The sequence below is a fragment of the Mauremys mutica genome, chromosome 10 (assembly GCF_020497125.1).
Source record: "Mauremys mutica isolate MM-2020 ecotype Southern chromosome 10, ASM2049712v1, whole genome shotgun sequence".
Lineage (NCBI taxonomy): Eukaryota > Metazoa > Chordata > Testudines > Geoemydidae > Mauremys > Mauremys mutica.
In genome coordinates, this window is record NC_059081.1 from 58,582,973 (window position 1) to 58,610,380 (window position 27,408).

The 27,408-nt window shown below is 41.9% G+C and overlaps 1 protein-coding gene across 2 annotated transcripts in view; it reads left to right on the forward strand.

The window, feature by feature from the left end:
• BMPR2 (bone morphogenetic protein receptor type 2) overlaps positions 1-27,408 on the forward strand; it is a 169,416-nt gene that overhangs the window by 117,866 nt on the left and 24,142 nt on the right. Inside the window, exons 1-4 of one of the 2 annotated variants that reach the window (XM_044978538.1) lie at positions 19,924-19,942; positions 20,133-20,243; positions 20,883-20,974; positions 26,104-26,334. In XM_044978538.1, the coding sequence (XP_044834473.1) occupies positions 20,234-20,243; positions 20,883-20,974; positions 26,104-26,334 (333 nt within the window). In that variant the 5' untranslated portion in view covers positions 19,924-19,942; positions 20,133-20,233. Of the gene's footprint in view, positions 1-19,923; positions 19,943-20,132; positions 20,244-20,882; positions 20,975-26,103; positions 26,335-27,408 lie in introns of those variants that run through there. The other variant, XM_044978537.1, reaches the window with a different exon arrangement.

Genomic DNA, 27,408 nt, shown 5'->3' on the forward strand with positions numbered 1-27,408 from the left:
CTAGTCCTTACCTTTTTCATGTGTTTTTTTAAGATAGAGATAGAAGCTGGGATTTTCAAAGAAACCCAATGGAGTTTGGTGCTCAGATCCCATTGAACCTGAATGGGACATGGCCACTTAATTCCTTTAAGCTCCTTTGAAAAGCCCAGTCAGACTGATTATATATTTCCAGACTACCAGTCTTTTTTTCAGTTAGCAACCCAGTTCTGCTGAGTGCCTTCTGTCTGGTTCAGAGGATGTTTACCTCCCACTAATTTGCATAGAAATTGAGGACTCTCCACCTCTCAAAAGATTGGTTCCAGTCCTGCTCCCATCAAAGCAAAAGGCAGAACACCCATTTCCATACCATTACTATGCTGGTAAAACACCTCATGTCCATTTATAAAATTTCTTACAGTAGTGCACAGATATACACACACTCTCAAAGTTATACTTAGTCCAAGCAAGGCTCAAGCACCATTGCATCCTTCATCAGGTCACTGCAGCATTGTAACATTTGGACCGGAAATGTAAGTGTTGGAACTGCAGTAGTAAAGCTAATTCTAACATTGTAGCCAGACAGTGTTCCTGCTTACCAGGTGGTGGCTCAGAGCTCTGGCTTTGCCACCTGTCAACCTATTCACCAATTGTATGTACAAGGCTGAATCAATATTCAGCTGATCTATGCTATGTCCAACCCTACTCTTCATTTGGAGCAACTTAGGATGTTCTTTCTTGGTCTTGGCTCTCTCTTTACTCACTCACTACATGTGTAACAAAGGGATGCAGAAATAGGTTTGCCAAGTCCAACTTTATATTTTGTAAAATAGGTATACTTTAAAAAAAAAAACATATACGTTTTATCCCATGAAGTTTCACCTGGAAAACAGAGAAAAAGTCACAGGTTAATGAGCAGACTAAGATGAACAAACACAAGTTCAGACACACCCATTCTCCTGCTCTTCACAATGTAGGTACTTTTCTGAGGTGAGGGCAGTTGCTATGGTAGTCTCTGTGCTGCTTTAATAGAATCTCCGACACACCTGAGATCTGAAAAAAAGAACACAGTTAAAGGTTATGCAGTTGTGCTACTTCTCATACTCATTCCTTATATCCAAAGTGCATCCACTTTCCTCCTATCTCCCCCCTAAAAGAATGACACGTTCCCAGGAACCTCATTGCACTAGCTGACAGAGGAAGCCACAGTGAGAGACATGGAGGAATGTCTTTCCTTTTGGACACAAGTCCTGATACCCCTGTCTCTGGAACCTAGTGGAAAACAAGAGAGAGAAAACTGTTAGTACAGCTGCAGTACAAAACACAAAAAGCCCAACCACAATTAAAGGAAAAATAGAAAGCTATCTGAAAATATCAAATAAACAAATTAGAAGAATGGAACTAAGCTTCTTTGCCTTTCTGAGCACTGCTAGCAGACCCACGGTCAGTCTTGTCAGCAGCTATAGACGTCCCTTAAGGTATTTACATTTGTGTAGACATAGCAAGCACACCCCTGTCTTCACAAGACGTGCCCAGATACAGGATGATTCAGAGATAGCATCCATTGGAGCAAACAAAAAATATGAGTAGATTTAAATATATACTGTAGACCAAAGGCACTATGCATCTTCTCCAGAGAGCTGTGCCAGGAGTTTTGGCAGAGATGCACTAATCCACAAGCCCTGCAACTCTTACAGGAATGTTGTATGTCATTTCAGTGCACGTTGTGCGCCTGAAACTTGATACATAGTGTGGATGCACTGGTCAGTGGGGCAGTTCTTTACCACAGACATGGCATTATTGTATCATCTTTTTTAAAATGTTTTTCTTACCATTTCTTTTGGGTGCTTTTATTTTGCTGTAATTATATATAAAAAAATATTTTGCTCCTGTTTAAAAAACAATTACTGAATATAAATGTAGAAATAAAAGGTTAGACAAATTTCATTAGTGTGACTGTTATAGACCTGACCTCTTTGTATATTAGTAGCTGTATTTTATAAAAGTATTAAATTCCATATTGTCATTAGTTGCTGTTTTTAATTTTAGTAAAAGGTGTGTATTTTAACCATATTACAGGGATATAGTCAGGTGTCTTACTCAATGAACACTGCTATTCTGTACTTTTAGATACATATTAGATGCAAATCTAGAACAGCCATGTCACTTCCATGACCTATTTATTAGGTAATCTTTACCACATTTTTTATTTGTCCTTAAATGTGCAGCGGGAGGGAGGAAGAAGAAGAGGGCACAAATATAACAATCCCAAAATGGAGATCAGGTACATTTATAATCCTCCTTTTTTATGGATTCTCAGAGTTAGCTTTTTCCCTTTGATGATTTTTGACACAGTGCTGAAACGAGAGTTTCAGTTTTTCAAACTGCTGACTGTACTGTGTGGCACTGGCTGACACATTCAGTAATTTAAATAAATTCAACAGAATCAGGAAATTAATGACCAGTCATCTCTGAATCTTTTGTCTGAGAGGTAAATCAAAAATGTTTCTCTTGAACTTAGCCAAATGGTTAACATCTAGTGAGACAGGTACTTGATAGACCTGGGCAGAGACTGCTTAGTCTTTGAGAGTAAATAAGAGACCAGATTTCTCGTTTTCAGCAGCAAACTGTCAGTCATTATCATATCATTGCAAGTGTGTAATGTCAGCGTGAGAGCATACAACAAGCAAATACTTTTAAAACAAATTTATGAGATTTTTGAATATCTTATGAACATGTCAATTAAATTAGATTGATTTCCAAATTAAGAGAAAAGATATAAAGCCATGCAGAGAAAAAAGGTGAAAAGGATTTAGAGTGCTGCAGTGCATGTTGTGAAGATTATAATGAAGACTAAAATTTCCTAACGGAAAAAACTCCAAGGTTGTAAATTCTTTATCTCTTTTATAGTGTTTCAGACAGATTAGATCAGCGTGAAACATGATACAAAAGTTGTTAATGTGTATAAGTTCCCCCCACCCTATATTGAGCTGGCTCCTCCATTGAATTGGTGCAGTGTTATATGTATAAATACTAGTTTACACAGTAATGAGTAGGATGAGAATAGAGGGTAGCGGAGTCCTGCATGAAGGAGAGCACAGCTGGGTGGCCACCATATTATTTTCATGAGTAGCAGAAGTATTAACTACTGTAGGGGGAGTGCATGGCTAAATACTTGATTAGCATGATGAGGATCACACATTATTCCCTGTCTCTCTAGATAAACCCATTTTCTGCCCAAACCCTGCCTCTTACTAACCTGATGCTTGTAAGAGAGAAAAGCGTATGGGCAGTGTGGCTGGGGTTTGATACTTACCAGTCAGCATCAAGAATTCAGATCATCACTTGATTTTGCTTGCAGCCATTTACAGCCTCCACTTACCCTAGAGCTGAAGTGCCTCAATCTTGCACATTTTACAAGGATCAGTCAAAGTGGTACTGATACTGTCAAAAAAGCTGATACTGAATATGCTTAATTCAGTTAACAGTGATAAACCTTTATTGTGTGTTTGAAATCATAGCAGTTGCATTGATGTATTGGCTCCTTGTGTTATGATGTCTGTCAAAGTGTCTTGTACATTTATTTAGGTACCGTTACACTGTCAGTAGATGAACGTTTTTGTCTTATAATGTAGCCATTGAAATAAGAATGGAAACATCTATCCCATTGATTTTAAATATTTATCAAATTAAATAGAGAAAGTTACTTTTAAGGTGCTCTGAAATAGTTAACTGGTTGTCCTTCAGGAGTATCATAATGATACTTTGTTGTTTGGCACAAAGGATTTCTATCCTTTAACAGGTCTACTTTTTGCTATATGTTTCACTGAATTTCATGGTACATTCAGGATTTGAGCAAATCAGCATGCAGTATGTTTGTCAGAAATAAATCTTCATTTTATGCTAGCATTTTTTAAAAATGGTTGGCTAACTCATTTCTAATCAGATTACTACAGGTTTTTCCAGCAAGTGTTTATGTAAAGAATCGTTGCTTTGTGAAGTTATTGCTTGCGGTGATAAACTTATCTAGTTTTACTATGTGTTTTTGAAATGGTCAAAGAAGGAGTATATCAAGGCGCAAGATAAGCAAACGGAACATTTTGGGATTGATTCAGTAGTGTTTGTATTTTAATAGATTGCAGATAGTATTCCCAGAATAGAAATGTTAAAGGCACATATATTTACAATAGCTAGGTATTTCGGTGTGCAAAAGGTTTGACTGAAACAATAAAAGTACTCAGAAATCAGCTTTGAATTGAATTCACCCTAAATTTTGAGTTCCTTAGAATTTTGGACTTTTGTCTGCAAACTTCCTGAAGAGCTCTGCTTAGGCGCAATAGCTTGTGTCTCTTACCTACAGAAGCTGGTCCAATAAAAGATACTACCTTACCCACCTTGTCTCTCTGTTCAGTCTCTTTGTGAACTTCTGTATTATTGACTGTTCGGGGTGCACTTCCAAGTTTGTTAATATAGGGTAGGTGGGACTTGTCACAGTGGAAGTAGCATTGTATTTTTCCAAACATACTCTGTAGTAGTGGGGTAATCTATTGGTCTGAGCAAAGGGCTTGGAGTGTTCTGATCCCAGCCCTACTCATTCCATCCACAGTCAAACTATTTTAGATCCTTAGGAATCTTCTGCATTTGTGCAAAATGTGTATTACTCTTTATTACTGTTGTACTTTTCATCTTCAAGATATTTACCAACAAGTGTCACGACAGGCCTCTGAGATTAGGTAAGGTATTATTTTCCCCATTATACAGATGGCTAAAGTGAAGCACAGAGAGGTGATGTGACCTCCTCCCTAGGGTCACACAGTGAGTCAGTAGCAGAGCTGGAAATAGAACATAGAATTCTTACCTTCTGGTTTTATAGTCTAACCACTAGAAAATACTCTTTTTCCTTTTTTAAAAAAAAAGTTTGTATACAAGAGCTAGTTATATATTTGGTGAAAGTCAGCAGGGCAGAAACCACTTTCAGTTGGTTTCTCAGAAATGAAAACTGCATTTCAGTTGTGCTGTTTGATCCTGGGTAACTATCAGGTGTAAACTCTGTAGTTGTAGCCATGTCAGTCCCAGGATATTAGAGAGACAAGATGGGTGAGGTAATATCTTTTATTGGACCAACTGCTGTTGGTGAGCAAGACAAGCTTTCGAGCCACACAGAGCTCTTCTTCAGGTCTGGGAAAGGTACTCTAGTGTCACAGTTTATTGCAACAATTTGTAACCCACTAACTCCCTCTTTTTGTCCTATGACTGCAGAGGTATTAATGGGCCACTCTACCTTGAATAAACCTCCCTCCCTTCCCCCATGTGATGGATTGTTGGATAGGCAATCTTCTCCTCCAGCCTTCTATTTCCTCAGGGCATGCCTTTAAGTGGTTGCCCTGTCTCTGCCTTCTCTTCATTTTCTCTTAGGCCTGGTCTACACTGGGGAGGGCAGGAGGGGATCGATTTAAGTTACACAACTTCAGCTATGTTAATACGTAGCTGAAGTCAATGTATTAGATCAACTTACCATGGTGTCTTCACCGCGGAGAGTTGACTGCTGCCACTCCCCCGTCGACTCTGCCTGTGCCTCTCGTGGCGGTGGAGTACAGGAGTCGAGGGGAGAGTGCTCGGGGATCGATTTATCACGTCTAGACTAGATACGATAAATTGACCCCCGCTAGATCGATCACTCCCCACCGATCCAGCAGATAGTGTAGACATACCCTAAATCTTCTCCTTTTCTATTTAACTTCTGTCTCCGCCTCCCCACCTCCCTTAGGATTTTTTTCCTCCATTTTTAAAAACTTTTTTCATTTTTATATATTTATTTTTTCTACCCAGTGGTCAGAATGAATCAAGGATCACAAAGGTCTTTTCTCTATTTCTGCTACTTCCTTACTTTGCCCCACATACCCCTGAACTAGGGAGAGAGACCCCTGCAGGAGCTAATGTTTTATGTCCAGAAGGAAACTGAACCCTCCCTTGGGCAAGGATAGGAAAAGAGGAAGAACAGCCCTTCCCAAAGCCTGCCATATAGAAGAGGAGAAGGCTGTCCTTTTAGAGCACGTCTTCACTGGCAACATTAAAGTGCTGCTGCTTTAACGTGGCTTGTGTAGTCATGGCCCAGCACTCAAAAAAACCCAATTCCACGAGGGGAATATCTACCAGCGCTGGGAGCGCGGCTCCCAGTGGTGGTGCACTGTCTACACTGGCGCTTTATAGCAGTGAAACTTGCTGCGCTCAGGGGTGTGTTTTTTCACACCCCTGAGCAAGAAAGTTGCAGCCGTGTAAAGTGCCAGTGTAGACAAGCCCTTAGTCGGCAGTGTCCAAACGAAAAGATCTAGCCATGGCAGGTTCCACCTCTGCTGTACAATGGGAAGGGACGCAGAAGATCCTTGGTAGTGTGGAGAGAGGACTCTGCAATGACATTGGGTGCTAGCTGGGGCTGGAAGGAGGAAAAGGAAAGAGGATAACTGAGAGAGAGAGAATGGTAGAGAAAGAGTGCTGGCAGTGCTGGGAATGAGAAAAAGTTAAAGTGATTGGGTGCTAGCTGGGATGGTGAAAGAGGGAGGTATTGTACACCATTTTCCTCAGTGACAAGGGTAAAGTACAACAGAAGGGCATAGACACATTTGGAGAGTCTTTGCTGGCCTGAACTGCCTGCTGTGTGTGCCTCAGTTATCCACTCAACTGTCTACACTGCTGGCCTTCCCAACAGTTATCTGACCTGCGGAATCATCTGGTAAGATAAACTGCTATTCAGAAGAATGAACAAGAATAATTATTCTGGTAACATAACTGGAAAAAACCTAATTAAGCAAGATGGTAAAAGATTAAAAAATGGTTATTGAAGAGAAGGCAGATGGGGAAAACAGCAGAGAAGTTGGAGGGCTAGTGGGAAAAATGGGGCTCACATTTAGTTTTTTGCCTGGTCCCTCTGACTCCTCTAGTTTTACAGGCCACTGTCAATATATATGAATTATTTGGACATTTTAAAATCTCTCTAGGCATGGAATAAACACAGTACATCCATGGTTTAAATAAACACAAACAATTTTCCCGCTCATTACTGACCAACAGAGAGATGTTTTTTGTTTTAATTTATTTAAATATAGGAAGTTTTGTTCATATGGAACAGTTGAGGCTTACACTGTTATCTGGAGGCATAAATAATGAGGCTTTCACACCTTTCTGTGTAGACACTTCAACTTTGTATCTCTGCATAGTCCTGTTTCTTTCCCTCTCACCCATGCCCCCAGTATTCTAACATTAGACTTTCTTCCAGTCATACTGTCAGTTCCTCCGGACTCTGGTTGTTTCTGATCAGGATATATTATCATTGAAGATGGGATCAAAAATCTTAAAAGTATTTTACTGTGTGTAATGCAGGCACATTGACTGAAATCCGTGCATTAACCACTGAGTATCTATAGGAAAACAGCACTGGTTATCTGAATAGACACCCTTCAGACAAACTCAATAATTTTTGAAATGTCACATAAGTGTTTAACCCGCAGCTCCATAACCATAACACGTTCCTTCAAATTAGAAAGTACAGGAATGTTGTGTTGTATGCGTACAATGTTATGCTGACTGAAAGTACGGGAATGTAATGTTGTATTGATTTATTGAAGAGCTACATTTTAGTACTAGAATATTTGCTATAAATTTGACTTAAAACTCGACTGAATCCTGAACCAGAAGGCATATGGCTTTGTTAAAAACACATTAATCCTTAGTTTATCTTTCTGAACAGGACTGTAAAAGGATTAAGGAATCTGGGCTGGGGCGTTGTATTTAAACCACCCTTTGCTGCTAGCACAGCACTGTTGTTCTTTCTTTGACGCAGACCCAGACAAAGGCTGAGTGTAGCAAGGAAGCAGACAGCACGCTGACGCCTCCAGTCAATGCCCCGGCCTGGCTCCAGGATTTGTAAACAGAAACATCCTAGGCTCCAATAAGGCAGACAGTGGCTCTCCTTCTGATCTGCATGCAGGAAGTGCCTGCTTGTACAAGCCCAGCTATTGCACATAAGCACATATAACTCAGTGTTTAGGTTTGGCTGAACCTTCTTACTGTGAAAATTATTGGAGAGGGGAGGGAATATGGGTTTACTGAAATCATAGACAGCATTCCTAAGTTTTGTAACACCAAAAAGATATTTTGAAAAAGAAAAGTAATAACGTTGAAGTTACAGAGTGCTTTCCATTTAAAAGCCAGATTTTTAGACTGCTCGCATTTGCTGATGACACAAAGTTGGGATGTGTTGCCAATACGAAGGAGGACCAGAATATAATACAAGAAGATTTCTATGACCTTGAAAACTGGAGTAATAGAAATGGATGAAATTTAATAGTGCAAAGTGAAAGGTCATGGAATTTGGGACTAACAAGAATTTTTGCTATAAGCTAAGTACAAATCAATTGGAAACGACAAAGGAGGAAAAAAACCTGGGTGTAACTGGTCGATCGCAGGATGATTATGATCCACCAATGCGATGTGGCCATGAAAAAGGCTAATACAATCCTAGGATGCATCAGGCAAGATATTTCCAGTAGAGAAAGGAAAGTGTTATTACCACAGTACAAGGCACTGGTGAGACCTCATCTGGAATACCATATGGAGTTCTGGTAACCCCCCCCCCCCCCGTTTCAGAAAGATGAATTCAAACTGGAACAGGTGCAGAGAAGGGCTACCTAGGATGATCAGCGGTATGGAAAACCAACTTATGAGAGGAGACTCAAAGAGCTTGGCATGTTTAGGCTAACCAAACAAATGCTGAGGGGAGATAAGATTGCTTTTTATAAATACATCAGAGAAAATAAACACCAGGGAGGGAGAGGAGTTATTTAAATTAAGGGCCAATGTTGGCACAGGGACAAATGGATATAAACAGGCCATCAAGTTTAGACTTGAAATTAGATGAAAGTTTCTAACCATCAGAGGAGTGAAGTTCTGCAGGGTTGAAACCTCCCAAAGGGAGCAGTGGAGGCAGAAAAACTAACTAGTTTCAAGACTGAACTTGATAAGTGTTTTGGAGGATGGTATGATGAGATTGCCTACAAGGGCACATGGCGCATCTGCAACTGCGAGTAGCAAATATCTCCAACAGCTGGAGATGGGACACTAGATAGGGAGGGCTCTGAGTTGCTGCAATGAATTCTTACCCAGGTGTCTGGTTGGTGGGTCTCGCTGTCATGCTCAGGGTCAAATGATTGCCATATTTGAGGTCAGGAAGAAATTTTCCTCCAGGTCAGATTGGCAGAGACCTTGGGTTTTTTTCACCTTCCTCTGCAGCACGGGGTCACTTGCTGATTTAAACTAGAGTAAACAGTGTATCTCTGTTACTTGACATCTTTAAATCACAATTTGAGGACTTCAGTAACTCAGCCACAGGTTATGGGTCTATTACAGGAGTGGGTGGGTGAGGGTCTTTGGCCTGCGATGTGCAGGAGGTCAGACTAGATGGGAATGTCTACAGTACCCACCGGATCGGCGGGTAGCGATCGATCTATCGGGGATTGATTTATCGCGTGTAGTGTAGACGCGATAAATCGATCCCCAATCGCTCTCCCGTCGACTGCTGAACTCCAGATCGGCGAGAGGCAGAAGCATAGTCGACAGGGGAGTGGTGGCCATCGATCCCGTGCTGCGAGGACGCGAAGTAAGTGATTCTAAGTCAATCTAAGATGCATCGAGTTCAGCTACGCTATTCTCGTAGCTTAAGTTGTGTATCTTAGATCGTTCCCCCCTTCCCCCACTGTAGACCAGGCCATGATCATGACGGTCCCTTCTGGCCTTAAAGTCTATGTAAATATTTTTCTAGCAGTTTTTCTGCAGTTTCTAATATTTTCTGGTCTGTGAGATATATCCAAGAATGTTGCTCTTGTGAAATATTTAATTATTGAGTCTGTTGCAATTAAAATAGTTTTAACCTGCCTTTGTAAAGTAGTCTCACTTTCATAGTTCTGGTACATGCATTCTTTTGTGGCCCAACATTTTTACAGATGCTAAGTAAGTGACTTCCCTCAATTGAAAGCAGTTAGCTGCTCTTTGATTTAATGTCAGAAATTAAGGCCAATGGGTCCAACATCAATGTAAGGGGACATTTTATCTTTCAGTGAATTTTTTTCTCATTTATTAAAGAACATTTTTTAAGTTTTCAAATAATTTTCATTTTCATGATTGCAAACCAGATATTGTATATGGCTTATCTTCCAGCAGCTAAATGCTAATCTTGAAACCACGATAAAGTGTACTTCATTCAATTTGCTTTTGGAGGTGAGACCTTCTCTCACTTTACTTCTTCAGTAGCCAAGAATCTATCTCTTTACTTTTTTAAAATGCAGTTTGTTGTGTAGCCTACTTCAGGTTTCATTTCACATTAGCAAGGCACTTCAGATCTATCAAGACTATAATTAGAAACAGTATTTTAGTATATGGCAGTCTTTTCACACTGTACTATTAGAAGCTAACCCACAGATGTCTCTGGACTCAGAGTAATGAAAACAGAGAGAAAAGATGAATCGGTCTTTTAAGGACTTTGCTGAAGAAAATGACAATTTTTACACATAAGACTTGAGTCTAGATCAAGCCTTCCCATACTAAACCCAGAGGCACTAGAGGAGGTCTCGGTGAGGACTTCCTTGTGTAGATGTTCCCTACATTATCTCATGACAGGGCTGGGGTGGAGGAGTGGGCACAGATTTTTTTCTACATGTGTGCAAAAATGCCAAGGGCCCAAACCTCAACTATAGATTCTGGTGGATTTGCATGGAGACAGAGAGATATGCATGGAGGACCACTGGAGCCACACTACCAAAATCTTGCCATGCTTCTTCAAGGACCTCTCTGGGGATTCCGCTAAAAAGATATTACAGTCCCAGCTGTATTATCTCTCTCTCTTTGTGGAACTAGAGGGGTATTAATGTTGCCATCTCTCGTGATTTCATTGCAAGTCTCATGATATTTGGTGTTTTTTCTTAAAGCCTGAGTTCCTAGATTCAAGTGGTTACATGGAAATCTCAGCTTTTGTTTGTTTGTTTGTTTGTTTTTTAAAACCCTACCCCAAATGGTTATCAAGAAAAGCATGAACATGTGACCTAAGTGTACTCTAAATGCTCAGAAATCAGAAGGCAAATAAAAATATCCTCAAATTTATTATTTAAAAATCTAATAAGTTTTTAAGGACTGATTCATGATTTTTGAACACTTAGTGTTGGCAATACTGATGATATGAAACACACATATTGACATCATGTGTCTCTTGCCTGCCCTCTCCTCCCAGTCTGCTCACTCCATCCACTCCTCCCTCTATGAGGTCCAGAGGAGTCGTCCTACTGAGCTATGAGAGGAGATTGGCCTCCATTCCACCTGGTAATGAGGACATCTCCCCATACAGAGACCCCCTCCATGAACAGATATCAGGGGTATGATCTGGTCCTTGGAATTAAAAACAAATACCTAAATCAGGTACTCTTCAACTATTTATCTATATTACTTATAAAAGTAGAAAGTGTTCCTTATAACGTTTAAAGAACTGAAACATTTGTTTCTGTTTTTTAATTAAAATACCTAAGATTTCAGTAGATTACAATACACAGGTATAAAACTACACTTTAAAAAAAAAAGTTGGAATTTATTTATGTTACAAGTTAAAGGTATGTCACTCATTCCCAGCTTCTGGCAAACAGGCTAGGGATACCATTCCTGCCCCTCCTGGCTAATAGCCATTGATGGACCTATCGTCCATGAATTTATCTACTGTATATACTCGTTCATAAGCCAAATTTTTTTAGTAAAAAAGGGAAGCACCAGAGAAGGCGGTCGACTTACGAACGGGTATAGAGAGGGAGATGTGGGACACAGCTCCTCCCCCCAACAGAGGCAGCACAGCCAGCAGAGCCAGAAGGGAAGAGGCGGGGTCAGAGTCTCTCCAGTTCTGGCCACGCTGCTCTCCCCCCAGCCTCTGAAGCAGCTGCAGCTTGGGGGCTGGCAGGCAGCAGCCATGCTGCTCGGCCTCACCCCTCGAGCAGGCTGAGCAGAGGGAGCAAGGAGAGGCAGCACAGACAGAAGGGAAGAGGTGGGGCCATAGTCTCTCCGCTTCTGGCCACGCTGCTCTTCCCCCAGCCTCCGAAGCAGCTGCAGCTCTGGGGCTGGCAGGCTGCAGCCGTGCCGTGCCGCTCCACCCTGCCCCGCCCCCCAAAGCAGGTTGTGGCTGTGCTGCCCGGCCCGCTGGAGCACGCTGCGATCATGCAGCCCGACCCAGCCTGCTTGAACACGCTGCGGCCATGCCGCCCAGTCTGGCCCACCGGAGCAGGCTACGGCCGTGCTGCCCAGCCTGCCGGAGCAGCTCCAGCCAGGCTAGAGACATCCTCCCCTGGCCCTCCCCAGATAAGGTGGGAAAGGATGGGATGGGGAGACTGTGGGGGTCCCGGGCTAGGGGTGGGGTCATGTGTGGGGGGGTCACAGGGGTTACTTCCCTGACCCCCAGCTTCTCCCCCCAAAAAAATTTCCCCACCAGTTGCTGTCCCGGCCCATCAGGGTAAACAGCTGGCGCACCGGGACACTTTGTTTACTTAGGTTTACCTCCAGGCCTGCGGACGCAAGGTAAACAAACCTTCTCGGCCCATCAGTGGCTATTCCTGATGGCCTGGGAGCCAAAGTTTGCTGACCCCTGAATGATAGGGTCAGCTTATGAACAAGTCATAAACATTTTCTATTTGTACTGATCCATCTTGGAGGGAGAGGGGTCGGCTTATAAATGAACCAGCTTCTGATCGAGTATATACCGTAGTTCTTTTTTGAACCCTTTTATGGTCTTGGCCTTCACAACATTTTCTGGCAAAAAGTTGCACAGGTTGACTGTGCGTTGGGTGAAGAAATACTTCCTTTTGTTTGTTTTAAACCTGCTGCCTATTAATTTCATTTGGTGATCCCTAGTTCTTGTGTTATGAGAAGTAGTAAACAACACTTCCTTATCTACTTTCTCTACACCAGTCATGATTTTATAGACCTCAGTCATATCTCCCCTTAGCCGTCTCTTTTCCAAGCTGAAAAGTCCCAATCTTATTAATCTCTCCTCATACAGAAGCTGTTCCATACCCCTAATCATTTTTGTTGCCCTTTTCTGAACCTTTTCCATTCCAATATATCTCTTTTGAGATGGGGTGACCACATCTGCACACAGTATTCAGGATGTGGGCGTACCATGGATTTATATAGAGGCAACATGATATTTTCTGTCCTATTATCTATCCCTTTAATTATTCCCAGCTTTTTTGCGAATAATTTGCTTTTTTGACTGCCACTGCAAACTGAGTGGATGTTTTTGGAGAACTATCCACAATGACCCCAAGATCCCTTTCTTGAGTGGTAACAACTAATTTAGACCCCATCATTTTATATGTATAGTTGGGATTATGTTTTCCAATGTGTATTACTTTGCATTTATCAACATTAAATTTCATCTGCCATTTTGTTGCCCAGTCACCCAGTTTTGAGAGATCCTTTTGTAGCTCTTCCCAGTCTGCCTGGGTCTTAACTATCTTTAGTAATTTTGTATCATCTACAAATTTTGCCACCTCACTGTTTATCCCCTTTTCCACATCATTTATGAATATGTTGAATAGGACTGGTCCCAGAACAGACCCCTGGGGGACACCACTATTTACCTCTCTCCATTCTGAAAACTGATTTATTTTCACATTTGAGTTCCTTCAGAACCCTTGGGTGAATACCATCTGGTCCTGGTGACTTATTGCTGTTTGTTTTATCAATTTGTTCCAAAATCTCTCTAATGATACTTCAATCTGGGACAGTTCCTCAGATCTGTCACCTAAAAAGAATGGCTCAGGTTTGGAAATCTCCCCCACATCCTCAGCCGTGAAGACTGATGCAAAGAATCATTTAGTTTCTCTGCAATGGCCTTATCGTCCTTGAGTGCGCCTTTAGCGTCTCAATCGTCCAGTGGCTCCACTGGTTGTTTAGCAGGCTTCCTGTTTCTGATGTACTTAAAAGATAATTTGATATTACTTTTTTGAGTCTTTGGCTATCTGTTCCTCAAATTCTTTTTTGCCTTCCTAATTGTATTTTTACACTTCATTTGCCAGCGTTTATGCTCCTTTCTATTTTCCTCACTAGGATTTAACTTCCACTTTTTAAAGGATGCCTTTTTGCTTCTCACTACTTTTTACTTCATTGTTTAGCCACGGTGGCTCTTTTTTGGTTCTCTTACTATGTTTTTTAATTTGAGATATACATTTAAATTAAGCCTCTATTATGGTGTCTTTAAAAAGTTTCCACGCAGCTTGCAGAGATTTCACTTTTGGCACTGTACCCTTTAATTTCTGTTTAACCAACTTCTTCATTTTTGTATAGTTCCCCTTTCTGAAATTAAATTCTACAGTGTTGGGCCACTGTGGTGTTTTTTCTGCCAATGGGAGCTGTGAAGTCGACTCTAGGGTCAGGGGCAGCACATGGAGACCCCCTCTCCATAAGCAGGAACATGCTGGCTGCTTCCGGGAGCAGTGTGGAGTAAGGGTGGGCAGGTAGCCTGCCTTAGCCCCTGCTGCAGTGGCGGCAGCCGGGGGCCCCTGGGCCCTTTTAAATCACCCGGGCCTCTGGGCAATTGCTCCCTTTGGCCCCCCCTGTTGGTGGGCCTGGCTGTGGGTGCTGGGGGCCCTGCAGAGTTCCCAGCCGCCACAGGCAGTGGGGCTACAGCTCCTGGCCTCCGCAGACAGCAGGGGCCCCCTGCAGCTGGAGCTCTGAGCTGCCCCTCCCACACAGCTCCCAGCCACCGCAGGCGGTGGGGCTCCCTGCAGCTCCTGGCCGCAGCGGGGCCCCCTGCAGCTCCCGGCAGCTGCGGAGCTCCAAGCTGGGTTCCCCATTTCGTTAGGGATATTTTTAGTAAAAGTCAGGAACAGGTTACGAGCTTCCATGAATTTTTCTTTGTCCGTGACCTGTCCCTGACTTTTACTAAAAATATCTGACAAATATCTTAGCCTTACTCATCATTTATATGCCACACATAAGGCTAATATTATTCTGGGGTTCATTAACAGGAGTGTCATATGCAAGACACAGGAGGTAATTGTTCCACTCTACGCAGCATTGGTGAGGACTCATCTGGAATACTGTATCCAATTTGGGCTCCACACTTTAAGAAAGATGTGGACAAATTGAGGAGAGTCCAGAGGAGAGCAACAAAAATGATAAAAGGTTCAGCAAACCTGACCTGTTAGGTAAGGTTAAAAAAACCGGGCAAGTTTAGTCCTGAGAAAAGAAAACTGGGAGTGGCACCTGATAACTCTTCAGTTAGTTAAGGGCAGTTTATAAAGAGGACAGTGATCAATTGATCTCCATGTCCACTGAAGAGAGAATTAGAAGTAATGGGCTTAATTTGTAACAAGGAAGATTTAGGTTAAATATTAGGGGGGGAAAAACTTTCTAACTGTAAGGATAGTTAAGCACTGGAATAGGTTACTATGGGAGACTGTGGAATTCCCATCACTACAGGGTTTTAAGAACAGTTAGACAAACACCTGTCCAGAATGGTCTAGTTATACTTGGTCCTGCCTTGGTGCAGGGGAATGGACTAGTTGATCTCTTGAGGTCCCTTCAAGCCCAACATTTCTATGATTCTGTGCTTGCTGAATTGATTCTTTTTTTGTGTTTATATTTTAGTGTGGTTTCCTGAGGGGTCAAGTGGATCAAAATAGTTTCAAATATTTTAGAGTATAAATAATAAATGTTTTAGCTGCCATTTTTAGTGAGGAGACTGATACTGGAAATTAGATCATACAGACCATTATGTGATAAACCAATCAGTGTGAGATTAAAATTTAGAATGACAGCTGAAATACTTGAGCTCTTGGAAACAGTTGATAATATTATGTATCTGTTCAGAGAGCTGGAAGCCAAGCACTGTCATAAAAGTCCTGCAGGGACACTGTGAAAGGAAATAATTTTAGAAGCAGCTAGAATTAATTATACTTGCAAGGTCCTTTTTTCCTACTTGGAAAAGCTACATCTTTGCAGCATTGTGTTCAGTTCTCCACAGCTGAAGGCCACATCTTGCACATATTCTGTAGTTCTGTTTTGTATTAAGTTCATGCTTTGAACTTCAGGATCTTCTCTATGTTTGTGTGATCTCATCTCCAGTGTCATTCAGATTCCTTACTTAAAATCACCAAAACAAAAAACCCTGCAATAACAGTTTCAAAATGAATATTTTAAACCCGTCACAACAGAGAAACTTTATTGAGAGCTTTAAGACCCTGATCCTTCAAAGCAATCTGTCTGGGCATTACCTTAGGACCACGTGAAGTCCTGTGTACTTTGATAGGAGTCCACATAGGTTGTAAAGGTCTGCCTACACGCAATATTTTGAAGAATCAGGCCTCAGGCTGCACTGTTAAGAATTCAGAAGTGAATACAACAAAGTTAAGGTCCAAGACTGTCATTTTGTTCTGTGGCTAGCACAATGAAGTCCTGGTCCATGATTAGGGCTCCTTGGTGCTATAATAATACAAATAATAACAAGGCCCCATGTACTCTGATGCAAGGTGGACCTGTATTCTGCAGCAAAGCCACTTTCGTTTCTGCAACACTCTGGTACATGAGACTAGAAATTCTGTGGAAGCTTTGTGCAAATTTTAAGATGGAATTTTTTGTTTGTTTAAATGTTAAAATGAATATTATCACTACCATATCTTTTGTGTTACTTACTAAGTCTTGATTATGAAAAACTTACATGTATGTTTAACTTTATATGTTTTGAGTAATCCTGGTTAAATCAGCTGGGTTACTCACTGCACAGAGTTAAAAGTGTGACCCTGTATAGCAGGGGTCAGCAACCTTCAGCATGCAGCCTATCAGGGTAATCCACTGACTGGCCGCTAGACATTTTGTTTACATTGACCATCTGGAGGCACGCCCCCAGCTCCCAGTGGCCACGGTTCACCATTCCTGGCCAGTGGGAGTTGCGGGAAGCAGTGGGCTGCAGTGCTAGCCGCCGCTTCCCACAGCTCCCATTCTCTGGGAACGGGGTGAACCATGGCTGCTGGGAGCTGTGAGGGGCCATGTCTTTGGACAGTCAACGTAAACAAAATGTTTCGTGGCCCGTCAGCAGATTACCCTGATGGGCCGTGTGCCGACGGTTGCCGACCCCTGCTGTATAGGATTATGGACGTAGTAAATTTAGTGTTGCATGTTTGCTGTTAGCAGCTCATTGAGCAGAACACCTCTTCTTGAACAATTGTTAGGTTGTCTGAAGAATTAGGAAGACAACATTGTCCTGTCTGTACATTTTTTATTATTATTTATTATTTGTATTAGTTCACATTTTACTGTTTTCCTTGCATGTTTAAAGGTTGGAAACTTCATTAGTGTTTTAAATGAGAGCTTACATTTGGAGTACAATTATATGGCAAGAGTTAATGTCACTATATATTACAGACAAAAGATCATGGACTACAGAGGCCCCTGGTTGAGGTTCCACATACAACCTTATGTGAACTCCTGCCCCCTTGTGTTTATTCATTACAATACAGTTTTTATTTAAATAATCACAAACTATTTCTCAAGTAATGCGTTACCATAAAGTGTTTACCTACAACATACATACATATATGCATATCTTCTAGCACTGTCTCATGTTCTGTGTATGCCAGAAAAACGTAATCAGTTAATCATTTACTGTATGGAGTACAAAGCAGACCATACATGCACAAGAGCACTTGAGCTTCAATGGGCAACATAGAGGACTAGTGGGAAGTTGTTTAATGTATATAAAAATATGCATTACAATACAGTCTTTAATGATTTGATCACATATTACTTCTGAAATAGAATGATATGATATATATAATACACACAAATCTGCACAACTATCCTACATTGTCTACTTGTTTATATATATTACATGCAAAGAGCTACATTAAATGAATGTTATGATTGCAAAATCAAGCATTCAGAAGTAAGGAAACCCCACTTTTAAGGTTGCCTATTTAGCCTTAATTGGGCCCCTTCTGTGCATGTAATTAAAGACTATCAATATATAATCACATACTATTTTTTCTATAGGACCCTTGCCTCGTTCAATGTACAGCATGGATGGTGCTCACTAAATGAACAGCTATTTAGTGTTCCATTTTATCCTCGTCATTCAACGTGCTACTCCAACCCTTGTTTACTGCATATTAATCACATCCTGCTCTAAATGCAGAATTATTCACTTCCTCATAGGGTTTTTTTGTAATGTTTCTCGTGTGTGTGTGAGAGAGAGAGAGAGAGAGACAGTTTATGTGACTGTGTGTTGGGGGACTGTGACTTGTGAGAGGCAGAATGTATGTGGGTGTGAGAACTGGTCTGTGTGAGAGAGAAACTCTGTGTGTGTGTGTGTGTGTGTGTGTGTGTGTGTTAGATATAGTTAGGGAAATATACTTTAAGCCCCCCCTTCCTCCCTCCCCCGCTCTGCCCGACTCTTCCCTGTCCTCCCTCCCCACCGCCGACTCATGTGGAAGTTTCACTCCTCCTGTCCTTGCCCTGGCCTGGCCCCCGCCGGAGACCTAGCGGCACAGGCAGGCAGGGTCCAGAGAGGGACTCCGTTCTGGGCATTGGTGGGCTGGGCTGCTCTTGGCTCCCTGGGGCTGGGGCCCTCAGCTGGCCAGCTGAGGAGGGAGTGAGTGAGGGGGTGGGGTTGAGGTTGGGGAAAAGCCCGCTGGCCCAGTGCACGGAAGGGGCCGGAGAAGAGAGGATTCCAGACGCAGCCAGTTTGAGGGAATGGTGCCCCAAATTTTCGGGTGCCCTACACTGGGCAATGCTGTGTATTCCTAAGAACAGCCCTGACTGAAGGTTTTATAGGGCCTTGCAAACAGTGCTGTACACACACTCTAAATATCATTTCCAAGGCCAACAGCCATTAAGGTCCCTGTGACATCTTGTTTGCTGGATTTTCCAGTGCCTAGGGCTGCCCCATTCGGAGTTTATCATAAACTTCCATTATTTCCTTTCTTTGCGCCAGTGAAGATCCTAGCTGGGGTCATGGGCCTGGTATGGAAGGGAGTCCCTGGGGGCGAGGTGATAGGAGAGCGAGCCCTCCTCACACCCAGCACTGGTGGCTCCAGTTCCATGGGGGGATGGGCCTGGGTCTGGGTGTTGTGATCTCATGTGCGAGGTCACAGCAACACAGAGGGTCAGCTGGGCCAGGTTTTAGTGAGTGGCAGGCCAAATGTGAGCAGCACTGTAACCCCACGTGCCAGGTTGCAAAGCCACTGACTCAAGTCTGACCCAGCCCCACTGTTGATACACGGGGTATGGTAGCCCATGGCCTAGTCTATGAATGGGAGAATAGCGAAATTCCACCTCGGATAGATTAAATCATGAGGCTTGACACCTGAGTGGGTGCATTTAGAGAGACCAGGAATCAATTCAGGGCATTGGGAGATACCATCAACCTTTGAATCTAACTTGTTTTAATTTCAGCTACTGATTGATTTCCTAGATTTCATGCTGCAATATATTTCTGAAGGATTATTATTCATTAAAGAAAACTAAGGATTTTAATTATATTAAGATGTCTTGATTTCAGATATAGTCCTTGTACAGTTTATGGGTTTCAAAACCTAGAGAAATGAGGGATGAGAGGAAAACAAGTGAGTTAGAAGTAGAAATCATAGGAAGATAGAGGAGCCTTCTGGTGAATTTATATGCCAGGTTCATTAAATCAACATAACTGAATGACCCTTTTAGAAGAAGTCCTGAACATTATACTACTATAGCATTTTCTAGTAATATAATGGCCTTGTTACAGCTTTTGTTGTTCATAACATTGGCCCACCTCTCCAATTTGTATTTTTAACAATCAACCTTGTGTGGTTGTTCTGTACATTGCCATATGGAAGACAGTGATTCAGTTTCCAGTTTTGGAGGTCCCACTCTCCATACAGGCAAGGAATGCCCTGGTGATGCTGCAGAGGTAATGTTCTCAGCCATGTTTAGCTAGTCAGCTGTTCTCTCCTCAAATTTTAATGGTAAAAATAAATTAGGGACATATAGTATAATCCATACAGCATGATTTGTTTCTGTTACTTTGTCTGTTGTATGGTCCTGAATCTTTCTAATATACATTTTAAAAAATGACATGTACTCTTTCTCCTTTCTTTCAGATTCATCTAATTCTTTTCATCGAGATGAAACTATTGTTATTGCCTTGGCTTCAGTCTCTGTATTAGCTGTTTTGATTGCTGCTATATTCTTTGGATATAGGATGCTTGCAGGTAGAATTCATATTATTCTTTTGACTGTTCTTCACAATTATAATTCCCTTACCTCCCTCTATTCCCACCCCTTTAAATACACCTCTACCCCAATATAACGCGACCCAATATAACACGAATTCGGATATAACGCGGTAAAGCAGCGCTCCGGAGGGGGCGGGGCTGTTCACTCCCGTGGATCAAAGCAAGTTCCATATAACGCGGTAAGATTTTTATGCTCTCGAGGACAGTGTTATATCGGAGTAGAGATGTACATTTCTTAATGGCCCATAGAAATTTATAAGGACTCCCACATGTTTTCAATCTGGGTTCCATTTTTCTTCCATGAATCCTCTGCTTAACAAATAGCTGGAGTGGAGCCATCAGTCTTCTCTAAGGCCAACACCAGTGGGATTCCATGTAGTGCATGAAAGAATAGTTGTGTAGCAAGTAGCCATCACCTTCCCAACCACTTACTCTTCCCATCTTAGTTTTACTAGCTCGGGGGAGAAGGGTTTGCAATGTTACTCCTGGCTTGGCATGTCCTTCACTGTAACAGCCACTGGTGCTGTCAAGTCCCAGAATAGTTCTGTAACCATTCTCATATGTACTTTTGCATAAAATCTTAACTATCAGAACTTTTGGTCCCTGTATCTGCAGGGGACCGTAAGCAAGGTCTACACAGTATGAACATGATGGAGGCAGCAGCATCAGAGCCCTCACTAGACCTGGATAATCTAAAATTGCTAGAAGTAAGTATGCCACTCAGAATTTCTGCCTCTTTATTTACTTTTCATTGTTTGCTCCACCTGTGATCAAATTACCTGCCAGATATTGTTGTAATATTTAAGAAACAGATATATGTAATAAATGTGCTATGTTTTCCCACATTTGTATTGTCCTGGTTGTATCTGTTGTGAACTGTTTTCAAGTCCACATGGCTTCTCCCTTGGTCCTGGGGCTCCTGTTTGTACAGTTTGCAGAGCAAACAGGAAGGTTTCACTGGAGCCTCTTGAATCTCCTGGGAAGGCAAGGTTGGTGGGAACCAGGAGGGAAGACATTTCTGCTCCGAGCCATCATGTAGGCAATGTCCGTGCTGAGGTGGTTGAGAAGGCTGCAAAGCATCCCCCCTTCCCACAAGTTGTTTTACCTGCAAGGCTTCAGCCGTCATGAAACGTGCCTTCCTCTGGGAGTGAACCATCTCAGAAAATGAGTGCTTGAGATAATAAGGGAAGGATATTCGATACAACTCACTCATTGTCCCAGGGAGAAGTTTATCCTTTCCCCAAAAAAATAATAAACCAACACTATCAACAAGACACTTCATAGCATCAGCAGATGATGGATGGGATTAGGAACTTTGCTGTGAGTTTTTTCTCAGACCTGTATGCCACAGAGCCTTTGTGTCCATCTGAGACTTGGTGGCTCCTTGAGGATCTTCTTAGGATCTCAGCATTGAATGTGGGCGGACTTGAACAGGATCTGGCACTCTCAGAATTGACTTCTGCACTAAATGACTTTGCTCTAAGGGAGGCACAAGGTATTGATGGTTTGCCTATTGAGTTTTATAAGGCCTTTCGGACCCTTCTTGGGCCTGACTTGCTTCAGGTTTTTCAGGGGGTATCAGAGAGAACAGCCACTCAGTTGTCATCAAGTGGTTCTTCTTGTTGCCTAGGAATGGGGACCTTGGGGAGGTGAAGAATTGGAGACCTGTGTCCCCACTTTGCCCTGAATATAACCCTTTTTCAAATGCCTTGGCAAATAGACTGAACATTGACTGGTTCAGTCATGCACCCTGATCAGACCTATTGCGTTCCTACAGGTCCATTTTTGATAACCTTTTCCTAATGCAGGAGGTAATTTCAGCCTCAAAAATCTTTGATTTGCATATTGGGTTGATTTTCCTTGACCAAGAAAAGGCTTTTGATCATGTAGATCATAGATATTTGTTTTTTGCATCCTTTGTGCTTTTGGTTTTCAGCCCAGGTTTGTCCTCTGCATTCAGTTGCTGTAGTGTATAATGATATAGTCGTCTTCTTAAGATGAATGGTATTTTGAGTGCCCGCTTTCCAGTCTATAGGGCAGTGGTGGGGAACCCGCAGCCCGCGGCTCGCACGCAGTCTGTCAGGGTAATCCGCTGACGGGCCGCAAGACAGTTTGTGTACGTTGACCGTCCCCAGGCATGGGCACTTGCAGCTCCCAGTGACCACGGTTCGCCGTTTCTGGCCAATGGGAGCTGTGGGAAGCAGCATGGGCCGCAGGGACGTGCTGGCCACCACTTCCCGCGGCTCCCATTGGCTGCGAACAGCAAACCGCGGCCACAGGGAGCTGCAGGAGGCTGTGCCTGCAGACAGTCAATGTAAACACTGTCTTGCAGCCCACCAGCAGACTAACCTGACGGCCCATGTGCTGGCTGCAGGTTGCCCACCACTGCTGTAGGGGAATCAGACAGGGTTGTTCCCTGTCTGGGATATTGTATGCTCTATCAAGCCTCTGTTCTGCGTATTGGAAAAGCCTTTCTCTCCCTGTTTGAGCTTGTACCCCAGTGAGTCTCCACGTAAATTGATGATGTGACTCTGTTTATTACTCATGATTGTGATGTTCTGGTTTTGACTGAATGTCAGCACTCTTTTGATCAGAATCATAGAATCATAGAATTCAAGATCAGAAGGGACCATTATGATCATCTAGTCTGACCTCCTGCAAGATGCAGGCCACATAAGCCGATCCCCCCACTCCTTTAGCAGGCTTCATCAGCTCTCATAAATTGAGAGAAGAGTGACGCACTCCTGCTGGGGCTTGGGTGATCTCTTGTCCCCCAACTTTGCTATGGGACTATTGTGGAGCCGAACTGGTTTAAGGCACTGGGAATTATGCTGGGACCGGATTATATTTTGGATCAGAACTGGGAGGGAGTTATGGAAAAGTGGAGGTTGCAAAGGTGTAAGTTAGATTTTCTTGACTTTCCGCAATAGATTATAACAGTTTTAAATCAGAGCAAATATAGACCCTAAACAAGCTGAAAGTATGTATGTCTTTGAGGGTGATATGCAAACCACTAAAAGCAAGGAGAGGTTGAGACAGCATCCTTAACTCGTTGCTTTTGTTCTTTGGGTTTTCAATACATACAGCAAGTAAGATTACTTAGTGCTCATAAACTCCCTAAAATAGGTTCCATAGTACAGTTAACTGTGAACAATGAGATTGATTGGTCATGCATGAGTTAAAAAACATTTACTTTGCAAAATATTAGATGGTAAGAAAATTAGTTAGCAGTACAGAAAAAATATGGGTTTTATCTGTGCTGTGTTTTTTAAAAAATATGCTGAATAAATGAGTTAATTTATACATTTGGATCAGAGAGAAATGGAGTAAAGTCTAGTTTTGCCTATGGTTACACTGGAACGTCATATAGACTTTTGGACAACGTTGTGTTATTGTTATACAGTACAATATATTCACTACAGTGTGTCTATGTGGTTGTGCAGTAGTGACATTTTCATGATGCATTGCAGTGTAGGATCTGTAGCTCCTTCAGGACCTTCTATACAAAAACTATGAAATGCCAGCAGATTGTCTTGCAGCCACCATTTTTTATTTGTTCCTTTTGAAGGTCTGTGTCCCAATGGCTGCTTTAAAAACTCTATTTGGGATTTAAAAAACAATTTCAAACAGAGAAATGTTTTAAATTGCTTGGTTTTAAAACAAATTTTTAAATAACATTTAAAAATTATTCTACCCTAAAAGGTGAATATTTATTTTTAGTAGTACCCTATAATTATTGTGTCTCGCTAATTTCATATCAAGATTGTTCCATTTAGAAATAAAAATATAGGGTTTTTTTTAACTGCTAGATGCAAACTCCTCTTGGGCTCTGAGAGCCAGATTTGCTTCTTTTCTTCTCATGCATCTTAATAAATATATTGCAATTCTACTTATGCCCTCAGTTACACCTGTGCAACTCTGGCTGAAGGCTTAGGGGACTGCACAAATGTAACTGATAGCATCATTTGAAGATAATGGGATGTCTAGATGTAACTGAGTGCATAATTTGTGCAGCAACATTATCATCACAGGTGGTGATGTGGGAAAAGGAAGGAACCCGGCTTGACTCAGGCTGACTTTGCGGCGGGCATTTGGAAAAGGATCGTTCTATTTTTAATTTCCGAACTTTCAGCAAGCTGTCTGTGAAAATAAGTGAGACACAATAAACATGGAATTCTACAATGCCATTTTTACAATATAACTACTCAAAGTAGTACCACAGTTGTAAATTGTGACACTGTGCTAGGGTTCTTGGAATCATGAGCTGCCATGTTACCTCTCTCAGCCTCAGCAAGTGAGAGCTTTGCTGCTGCTAAGCTATATGTTAGCTCCCTACACACCGGCTTGTCTGCCGTGGCAGCAAACTCTTTTCAGGACTTTGCCAATCCAAACCTTGCTTAGCAGGTTATAATCAGCTAACTCTAGTTCTTGAGCTCTCAGAGACATCTTTTCTCCAGTGCACAGCCCCTCTGACTGTAGGACATACAAAATCTTATGTTCACTGCCCCCTTTAAAGACACAGAACACAGCATCTTATTAACTTAACTAGAGGGTTAACACACCCTTCCCTTCCATCAAAGCACTGAGTTGGTTTATGGTAAAAGTAAAACCCAGTTTATTAACAAAAGGACATATGTTTAAGTGATACCAAGTATAAGTAATAAGGGTAAAAATGGTTACAAACAAAAGTAAAAAGATGCTTCTAAGACTACAACTCAACTTCAAACTAGTCTTTTGTTCAAAGAAGTTTTTCTCACCAGTCATTCTTCCAGTACGGCAAACCCCTTCATTAACCAGAGCTCAAAGCACTTAGTTTCCTTGACTCTTCAGGTGAAGGATGATTTAGGGGTTCGCTCCCCCCTTCTTTATAGTCCAGTCAACCTTTGAAATGCATTTTTCTGAAGAGTATCTCCTAATAAAGTTCCTTTCCCCTGCTGGATGTAAATGTCACGTTGTCTGGTGTAGATGCTATGCTGGTTTCTTCCCCGTTTATGATTTTTTTTACAATGCAAATGATCTTCCTGCAGTCTCCGATACCCATTGTCTTTTGGCTGTACCTGGCTTGAATAACATGGAAGACACACTCAAGCAGGCAGACCCACATTCCTTTGGCTAGAAAAACATCTGTTTTACCTACATGGCTGGTTTACAGACTCTGTGTAATTTTATATATAATGTTAATGTGTACATTTCACAATGATATTAATCACCAGTGTGTCACCTGTTCACATCCGATACCTTACATGACACCTTTTAAATACAGATTATGACAACAGTGAGTTGGGGATCTGGGCTGGTCAAGCCAGCTGAAACTCAGTGCTAGATACCAGAGAGTCCCTTGCTTTCTGGGTTTGAGACACTTTTAGGGTCACAGAAATGCAGCTGTAGGATCTGTCTTCTCTGAGAACATATTCAGTACAGTGTTCAAAACTTCATAGTTTACTTGGAACCCTGCTCTTTCTCTCATGGGGCAGTAACAGTTTTAAAAAGAAACTTTTTAAACTGGAGTTAGAGGTTTGTATTCCAAAAATTTGTGCACACATGTATATTTCTTTGCCTGTACATAATGAGTAATTCCTTGTGGAAGTATAGTGCTATCCCATTATCAAATTTTAGCATATGTATGCATTTATTTCATGCAAATCTGAACCTCAATTTTATGAAAATGTATTTCTTGAATGCTGACACTCTATTTGGTAATACATGTTGAGTATACGATAGTGAAATTTAGAATGTGGCCCATAACTATACATATCCATTCTACTTTGCAGCGTGAAAACCTTTCTTGATCATTACTATTTTAATCGACGTAATGACTACTTTTAACTTTTTACAGCTGATTGGCCGGGGGCGATATGGAGCTGTGTATAAAGGTTCCCTAGATGAGCATCCAGTGGCTGTAAAAGTATTTTCCTTTGCTAACCGCCAGAACTTTATCAACGAGAGGAACATTTACAGAGTCCCACTGATGGAGCATGACAATATTGCCCGATTCATTGTGGGCGATGAGCGATTCACTGCAGATGGACGTATGGAATATTTGTTGGTGATGGAATATTATCCCAATGTAAGTACTTCATAGAAAATAAATTGGTTTGTTTATACCTAAGAATAGTAAAATAGAGAGGATGTAGTAGTGTCCACGCTGGTGCTTAGGTCGGTATAACTTATGTTGCTCAGGAGGGGTTTTATTCACACCCCTGAGCAGTGTAAGTTATACTGAAATAAGTGATAGTGTAGACCCAGCCTAAGGGATTAAGGGGTGAGTAGCTACTCCCTCAGGTATGGCCAGTTGGTTGATCAGCAACAGTTGACATAAGAAACTGCAGCCTAGGCAGAAGGGGGTTGCTGCCAGAGAGGCTGAGAACCACTTTGCACCAGCAGCAGACTGGCAGAAAGCTATTCAAGGAACAGGATTAGAAGCCCCTGAGGACTGATATGAGACTGCTGGGGAGTGATTAAAACTGAAAATGCCTCTGAAAAAGCAGTAGCAGTGATAGATGGATGTGTAAGTAGAGAGACCTCTACAAACCAAGAATTCCCACAGGAAAAGCTCAGTCACATGCAGACCTCAGGTGCAGTGGTTTACACAAGCAAAAAAAGTGTTGTGATTGTATATCAGAGATATTCTGAGATGTATGATGTAAAAGTTTACAGAGTATTGTCAGGCAGTGAGGTAGTAGCCTTTTTGTTACAAATCACTTTCCCAAACTTAATTTTCTAGTTGAAATTTTCCACATTTGGTCATAACCTGAGAGAGAGAAAAAATTGTTCTTGAAAGATCAAGTAAAACTGGTTCAGCTAATTTTCAAATATGAAGACAGTGGAAAAAATACGCTTTTGCCATTGTACTATTTATGTATCTGAGTATGAAATGAAGCGGGTCTTATAGGCAAACATAGTATGCAATCATGTGAATAAGCACTGTATTGTAATGCATATACTACCCCCGGGGGAGTTCTGCACCACTGTGCAATGCAGAATTTGTGCAGAATTAATGTTCTGCACAGAATTTCCTTTCCCTCCACAGAACTGGGGCTGCAGAGCTGCTGGCTGCCACTAGGGGACATTGGACTCAGCAGAGACCAGCTCCCTAGCTAGCAAATATAAGACACTGTTGGGAAGAAGGGGGGGTCTGGAG